This window comes from Procambarus clarkii, chromosome 25, assembly GCF_040958095.1.
Source record: "Procambarus clarkii isolate CNS0578487 chromosome 25, FALCON_Pclarkii_2.0, whole genome shotgun sequence".
Classification (NCBI taxonomy): domain Eukaryota; kingdom Metazoa; phylum Arthropoda; class Malacostraca; order Decapoda; family Cambaridae; genus Procambarus; species Procambarus clarkii.
In genome coordinates, this window is record NC_091174.1 from 8951521 (window position 1) to 8960203 (window position 8683).

General features: G+C 43.9%; 1 protein-coding gene across 1 annotated transcript in view; it reads left to right on the plus strand.

Moving 5' to 3' along the window:
• The window catches only part of LOC123756437 (retinal homeobox protein Rx1), a 56279-nt gene that overhangs the window by 28319 nt on the left and 19277 nt on the right, over positions 1–8683 (plus strand). Inside the window, 2 exon segments of the mRNA XM_045739603.2 lie at positions 1601–1719; positions 4821–4988. Of these exon segments, the coding sequence (XP_045595559.2) occupies positions 1601–1719; positions 4821–4988 (287 nt within the window).

Here is an 8683-nt window from a genome sequence, read left to right on the forward strand (position 1 = left end):
GTAAGGTAGATCTTGATGTTGTTGAATAACTTAAGCATTCTTCTTTCTTTTCAATGGAATTTATGTTAAATCTGTATTACAATGACTGTAATCTAGACATTATATTCCAAGTTAAGTTAAGTTTGGTTGGGTTGGGTTAGACTAGGCTCGACTACGTTAGGTTAGGTTGGGGTTGGGTTGGGTTAGGCTAAGCCAGGCTAGGTTAGGGTTGGATTGAGTTATTAAACATATGTTAGGCAGGGTTAGATAAAATCTAACTAGCGTTATCATTTATCTAAGACCAGGAGGCCTAGCCGACGACCGGGCCGCGGGGACGCTAAGCCCCGAAATTCTCTCAAGGAAACGACAAGGTAGCCATCTAGTATCGCGTTCATTTTCTAGATTTAGACATTATTCTGTCTGCAGTGAACGCCATTGGCGTCTTTGAATAGATTTGAAGGGTTTTGAGCTCTCTTCGTCTGAAACTTTAGTATGGACATTAATTGTTCAATATCAATGGTCATTAATGTTTGTTATGAACGATAATGGTCACAATCCAGTAACACATTGCTTGTGGGTGTTTAAGAGTGTGGTGGTGGTGGTTCATTGATGTGATGTTGGGTGGTTATGGTGTTGTGTAGTGGTGTTGGTGATGGCGTGGTGGTGGTGTTGGTGATGGCGACGTGGTGGTGGTGTTGGTGACGGCGGCGTGGTGCTCACCTCACCAACACCTCTGGCCGGCTTAGCGTCACCAACCATCAGTTCACGCAACGGTGGCCGCCAAATGAAGGATTACAGAGTGTTGGAGGCGTGTAACCGCCAGGCCGGCCAGCCAGCTCCGCACCCCGCCACCCACTTTATCCTCGCCTCTCACTACCCGGCCATATCTCGCCTCGCCTGGCCTCGTCCGGCCTCGCCCGGCCTCGCCCGGCCTCGTCCCACCTCGCCCGGCCTCGTCCCACCTCGCCCCACCTCGCCCAGGCCTGCAGTGAAGCCTACGTCTTGGGGAGTCTCCAATCTGTCCTGCTCCCCCCTTCCTTTAAGGACATTGTGCATGTTCAGTTATGTACACCTATGCCCTGCTGTACCTATTTGTGTACAGCTGTACCCACACGTTCCCGACTGTATCATACATATGCCCAGCTATACCCACACATAGCTGGGTACATCTGTACCCACTTGTGCCCACGAGTTTCAGTTATAAGCAACCGTTTAATGGATGAAAATTTCTCTACATTTTTTGTTTTACTTTGTGAACAAAAATTATTTCTTAAAAATGCAAAATTATATGTATGGCGTAAATTAATGACACAGTAAATACCAAGTTGAAATTATGTATTCTTAGTGAGCATATTTTGTAAGGTAAATTACAAAAAATATTTTATCAAGTCCATTAGGGCTCTTATATAACAATTTCAGGCTACACACACACACACATATATATATATATATATATATATAAGGTTACCGGAGTATCCTTATGGTTCAGTCGGTTGTGTATGCGTGTGTGTGTCTGGGGGAGTCCAGAGGTGAGAGTTCGATCCCATTCCATTATCTCAAGATTTTCTCATCAATCACATATTGACCCATACTGACGTCGCCTTATGTGTTTGTGTTGCAGAGTCTGGCATGAGTGTTGGCAGTCCTGAGGTGTCCCCAGGAGGAGAGGGCGACTCCGCCACCTCCCCCGAGTGTCCTGATCAACACCCTGATCCCTTCGACCCTGACAAACCCCGTAAGGTGAGCCGCTTCTGCCTCTCATGCACCCTACTGATGCACTATTAGTCTTCACCACAATATTACCTCACTTTTAGACCACATCAGTGTCATCTTACCTCACTTTTAGACCACATCAGTGTCATCTTACCTCACTTTTAGACCACATAAGTGTCATCTTACCTCACTTTTAGACCATCACAGTGTCATCTTACCTCACTTTTAGACCATCAGTGTCATCTTACCTCACTTTTAGACCACATAAGTGTCATCTTACCTCACTTTTAGACCATCACAGTGTCATCTTACCTCACTTTTAGACCACATCAGTGTCATCTTACCTCACTTTTAGACCACATAAGTGTCATCTTACCTCACTTTTAGACCATCACAGTGTCATCTTACCTCACTTTTAGACCATCAGTGTCATCTTACCTCACTTTTAGACCACATAAGTGTCATCTTACCTCACTTTTAGACCATCACAGTGTCATCTTACCTCACTTTTAGACCATCAGTGTCATCTTACCTCACTTTTAGACCATCAGTGTCATCTTACCTCACTTTTAGACCATCAGTGTCATTTTACCTCACTTTTAGACCATCAGTGTCATTTTACCACACTTTTAGACCACATCAGTGTCATTTTACCTCACGTTTAGACGGCAACAGTGCCATATCTTTCCCTTTTAGATCACAACAGTGCAATATTATCGCACTCTTAGACTAACACAATGACTGTTATCCACCAATTCACAACCTATGTCAGACCAGCTCAAGAATGTTCAGCCCGAGCATGGAATCCCAACTTTGGGAAGCACAAGAAGATTTAATAATGCCCAGAGGTTTGTTATCGAGCTGGTACCAGACATAATGAAACTTAAGCAACGAAGACAGGTTAAAGGAGCTCAACCAAACAGACACAAGAAGAGAGAGAACGACCTTAGAAGATATGATCACAACGTATAAGATACTGAGGGGGAAGAGTATACAGGGTTGACAGGAACAAGGCAGTACAGGACGAGCTCGGATACATTAACGTGTGGAAAAGATACAATAAAGCTTTCATTTGCTGTAGTAAAGAAAGGAAGCTTTCATTTGCTGTAGTAAAGAAAGGAAGCTTTCATTTGCTGTAGTAAAGAAAGGAAGCTTTCATTTGCTGTAGTAAAGAAAGGAAGCTTTCATTTGCTGTAGTAAAGAAAGGAAGCTTTCATTTGCTGTAGTAAAGAAAAGAAACAAGCTAAGCAAGGTAGATGCTACCTCCATGTACATGCTCATTAGCAGACATGAGAGGTTACTGAAACGTAGGAAAGGAATAGTGGCACCAGGCTCCCTATTGCTAGGAGGCGGGGCCCAGTAGCTTGACCCCTGTTCCCTATCAGGCAATAATCAATTCAGAATTATCAACATGATTAAGAAACAGGCGTTAGGTAAAAATAGTCATTATTTATTAATTGTATGTACAGGGATGAGTACAATTACAGGTATATAAGTGTATTGTGAGTGATTGTATGAGAATGTGAGTGATGGTGGCAGTGTAATAGTGATTGTCGTAGTGTGAGTGATTGTGGGAATGTGAAAGTGACTGTGGTAGTGCGAGTGACAGTGTGAGTGATTGTGGGTGTGTGAAAGTGATTGTGATGTTGTGAGAGTGATTGTGGTAAGGTAATTATCAGGAGAAAACATTAAGCAATTACAACTACATTGCACTTGTAAAAGATATTAGGATAAGGACTTTGGATTGGACGGAGGAAAGGAATAGTGCCTAACCACTTGGACGGTCGAGGATTGAACTCCGACCTGCAATAAGCGAGACCTCCCAGTTCAAGTGGTTGGGCAGTAATTGTGGTAGTGTTTTTTATGATTGCGTTACTGTGAGAGTAATTGTGGTAGTGTTTTTATGATTGCGTTACTGTGAGAGTAATTGTGATAGTGTGAGAGTGATTTTGGTAGTGAGAGAAGGGTTGTGGTAGTACATTTGCCTTCTTCCAGCAACTGAATACTTCACTCTTAGTAATTGCTTCTTTAAAGATAAATGGCAGAGGTCCGTTGAGGCTCTGTGCTGCTTCTTTTAACATACACACTGATATGTTGTCTGGTTCAAAAGCTTTAGTTACCTCTAGTGATGCTAGATGCTTACTTACTTTCTTTCTCTACTGTTTCCTCGATATTTAATAGTCTTTCATCTAGGGTTACCACTTCTTCTACCACCGGGAGGTGTCCAGGTTCAGTTGTAAACCAGAGCATGGAAGCCTGCATTAAGTTCCTCACACATTTCCTTATCGTTTTCTTTATATTCACCTTCCTTCTTTCGTAATCGAGTCATTCGGTCGTTCACTCTCATTTTCTTTACTATATGACTGTGTAGGATTTTTTTTTTGTGGTTTCTTTGCTTTAACAACAATATCATTTTTGTAATTTCTTTCTGACACTCTTCTTATACCGTATATATATTTTTATTCGTTCCCAGCTTTGTTTCATCTATTTCCGGTTTTCCTCTGCTTTTTGACCTCTGTATTTCCTCCGTTCTCTCCCGTTTTTCGTCTTTGCTTCCTTGAACTGCTTACTGAATCATTGGTCGTTATATCCTTTCTATTTATTTTCCTTTTTGTAGGAATGAAATACTCACCAGAATCTTTGCATCTCCATTTGACTTGATCCATCATTTCTTGCACCGTCTTTCCTCTCTAAGTTCTTCCTCCCAGTGTACATTTCCCAGATACTCTCTTATCCTCATGTAATCCCCTTTTCTATTATCAACTCTTCTTTCCTTGACCCGTTGTCCCGCAAATCGAAGTTTTAAGTTCGAACATATAGTCAAAGATTAGTACACAATGATCACTGGATTCTATTGGTATTTCATTTTTCAAGTTCTCCATGTCTTCCTCGGTTTGAGTAGCGATCAGGTCTAATAGGTTCCATGTATCTCCTCCCTTTCTCTCGTGTCATCCTTTTATGTTAGGAAGTTCCTCTCTGTAACTTTCCCTAATTTTGTTCACACGTACATGTGTGTGTATTATTCAGCCCGAGGTATGTGTGGGTATGTGAGGGTACGTATATTGGGTGTAGACTAGGGCAGGCGTGCACTACAGGTCTCTCTCTCTCTCTCTTCTTCTCCCTTGAAGCTGACGAGTACTGGTGCCCCTCGCCCGCAGGTCCGCCGCTCCCGGACCACCTTCACCACCTACCAGCTTCACCAGCTCGAGCGGGCCTTCGAGAAGACCCAGTACCCGGACGTCTTCACCAGGGAGGAACTGGCCATGAGACTAGACTTGTCCGAGGCTCGCGTCCAGGTGAGTTCTGGCTCAGTTTACCCTTGTTTTTAGGTCTAGTGTCATCTCGTGCTGGGGTAGGAAGATGAAGAGGGGATATTATGATGGAACCTGGGGGGGGGGGGTTCAGGGTCCTCTAACCCTTCTGGACCGTGGTACTGGGGTTCTGGTCCCTCTATCCCTTCTGATTTGTGCTTCTGGGGGTTCAGGTTCCTCTATTTCGGCCTTCTGTCTCTCCTCTTGTGTCGTAATCCAGGAAAACTTGCTGCCTCTCGTCCTTCTCATTCTCTATGTGACAGGTTCTGTGGTTCGGACTTGAACCACAGAACCTGGTTCCGGAGGTCTGTGCCTGTCCTCTGCTGATGGGTTGTGTAGGGTTCAGGTCAGTCCTGTTTCCTTTCATATATATTTGTTGTATTTCATGTTCTATCTTCTATTGTAGGTTAAATTTGCTTCATAGTACATCGTTAAACTATTACTCTTAAGATACTGTTATCATAATTTGTTATATTATGCGATGTTTAGTCCTGGAACGTATGAGTGTATCAGGACCTCGGTGTACAGTGGACGTGTTTGTATGTGGATTATGTGTATGTGTAAGAAACGAGGGGAGAGGTTGTCTGTGGGATGTGGGTAGGTGTGTGTGTGGGGGGGAGGGTACGTCTTTGTCTTTGTATGTGGTGTGTGTGTGTGTTTAGGATGTGGGTGCGTGTGTATGGGGGGTGTCTCTGGGTTTGTATACTGTGTGTGTGTGTGTGTGTGTGTGTGTGTGTGTGTGTGTGTGTGTGTGTGTGTGTGTGTGTGTGTGTGTGTGTGTGTGTGTATGTGTGTGTGTGGGTGTGGGAGGGTTAGGATGTGTGGGGCGCGTGTCGTGTCAGTGGGTGTGCATTGGGTATATATCTTTTATGGGAATGTGTTTGTGGGTGTTGGCGTATGTGTGGGTAAGGGATGTGGGAAGTGTATTTGGGAATGGATATAAGTTGAAGCGTGTTTGTGTGAGCGACAGTGGGTGAATGTAGATGTGGATGAACGGGGTTTAGATGTGGATGAACGGGTGTGTGTATATGTGATCGGGTGTGGATGTGTGTGAGTGGTTGATTGTTGACTAATTTGACATTGTCCACCTCTCGTATCTCGTAATGAAAGCATTGTCTTCACACACGGGTCCCTCCAAACTCTCACTACAAACACAAGAGGCAACTTGAGGGACAAAACACTGGTGTTTATTGTGTTGTGAGTGTTGTGTTGTGTTGTGAGGGGCACCTCACTACTCTCCTCGACCGCTGAAAGGGTAAGGCAGAATTGCCTATTTATCAGTTCGCTTTCTTATGCTATATAAGGCACAAGAGTATTATGAGCCTCTTCCTGTCTTCCTTCTCCTCTTTCCCCACCTCGTCCTCCTCCTTCTCCTCCATCTCTCTCTCTCTCTTCCTTATCCTTCTCCCCCCTTCTCCTCTTTTCCATCGCCATCTTTTCTTCCTTCTTTCAATCTTGCTGTACTTTCCTTCAATGTCCTCATTTCTATCTGACCTCTCATTCCCTCCTCTTCTTTCATTTACTCTCCTCTCACTCTCCCCTCACTCTCCCCTCCCCTCCCCTTACTTCCGACGCTCCCCTCACTCTGGTGGAGGGTCGTCTGAAATCAGCAGCAGCAACAATGGTACTCCTGCATCACCACTATAGTTGTGTAATTAGGAATTAATGACCTACCAACTGGCCCACACACACACACACACACACACACACACACACACACACACACACACACACACACACACACACACACACACACAACTCCTGAGGCACATATAAATAGGATAACGACAGCAGCGTACTCTACACTGGCGAAAATTAGAACTTCATTCAGAAACCTAAATGAGGAAGCTTTTAGGGCGCTTTACACTGCCTACGTGAGACCCGTCTTAGAGTATGCCGCGCCATCATGGAGCCCCCACCTGAAGAAACACATAAAGAAACTGGAGAAGGTTCAGAGGTTTGCGACGAGGCTTGTCCCAGAGCTACGAGGGATGGGATATGAAGAGCGGCTGAAGGAACTGAACCTTACGACACTAGAGAAAAGAAGGGAGAGAGGAGATATGATAGGGACATATAAAATACTCAGGGGAATTGACAAAGTGGAAATAGATCAAATGTTCACACGTAATAATAACAGAACGAGGGGACATGGGTGGAAACTGGAAACTCAGATGAGTCACAGAGATGTTAGGAAGTTTTCTTTTAGCGTGAGAGTAGTAGAAAAATGGAATGCACTTGGGGAACAGGTTGTGGAAGCAAATACTATTCATACTTTTAAAACTAGGTATGATAAGGAAATGGGACAGGAGTCATTGCTGTAAACAACCGATAGCTAGAAAGGCGGGATCCAAGAGTCAATGCTCGATCCTGCAAGCACATATAGGTGAGTACATATAGGTGAGTACACACACACTCACACTCATTTTATCATGTATCAGGGAAATAGTTACTTGTATTGGGACTCGCCACATCAAGACGTATTAGAACTCACGACAAGAACTTGTGTTAAGAACTCACAAGAACTCTCGTGCATCGTTTACCACAATTGTGATCTCTCAACAGGCGACAACCTCTAGTGCATTAATGTCGAATGTGGCCAGAAACTCCGTGCAAGATTTCTTTAGTAAACTGGTGTGAAATTGTGATTTTTTTTTTTGCTAACTCAGGTTGTAGGCATTTGTGTGTTATTGTTTTATTCTTATTTAATGGTTGTATTTTGTGAGTTTGGGGCAATGATAGTTGGAATAATGTAATTACAGTTGGAATATTAGTAATTGTGAGACTATACTAATGGTATTATTTATTGAATTACTTATACTGTAACTTAGGATGATTATTTTTATTGAGATATACTAATAGACAAAGACAGAGACAGATAAAGATATATATAAGGAAGATAAAAATAGAGAGAGAGAGAGAGAGAGACAGAGACAAAGAGAGAGAGAGAGAGAGAGACAGAGAGACAGAGAGACAGAGAGCAGGTTCTGTCTCGTGTGTTGATGAGGGGAACAAAAGACAAGAGAAGAATGACTCCCCAGCACACCCTGGCAGTTGTCAGTGGCAGCACAACGGGCTGCCCACCACCTCAGGTTGCACCCTTTTGTGTGTGTGTGTGTGTGTGTGTGGGTGTGTGTGTGTGTGTGGGTGTGTGTGTGTGTGTGTGTGTGTGTGTGTGTGTGGGTGTGTGTGTGTGTGTGGGTGTGTGTGTGTGTGTGTGTGTGTGTGGGTGTGTGTGTGTGTGTGTGTGTGTGTGGGTGTGTGTGTGTGTGTGTGTGTGTGTGTGTGTGTGTGTGTGTGTGTGTGTGTGTGTGTGTGTGTGTGTGTGTGTGTGTGTACTCACGTAGTTGTGCTTGCGGGGGTTGCGTTTTGGCTTTTTGGTCCCACCTATCAACTGGTGTACAGATTCCTGAGCCTACTGGGCTCTATCATATCTACATTTGAAACTGTGTATGGAGTCAGCCTCCACCACATCACTGCCTAATGCATTCAATCTGTTAACCACTCTGACACTGAAAAAAAGTTCTTTCTAATGTCTCTGTGGCTCATTAGAGTACTCAGCTTCTACCTGTGTCTTCTTGTTCGTGTTCTGCCTGCGCTAAAGACTTTGTCTTTGTCCACCCTGTCAAATGCCCTGAGAATTTTGTAGGTGGTTATCATGTCTCCCCTTACTCTTCTATATC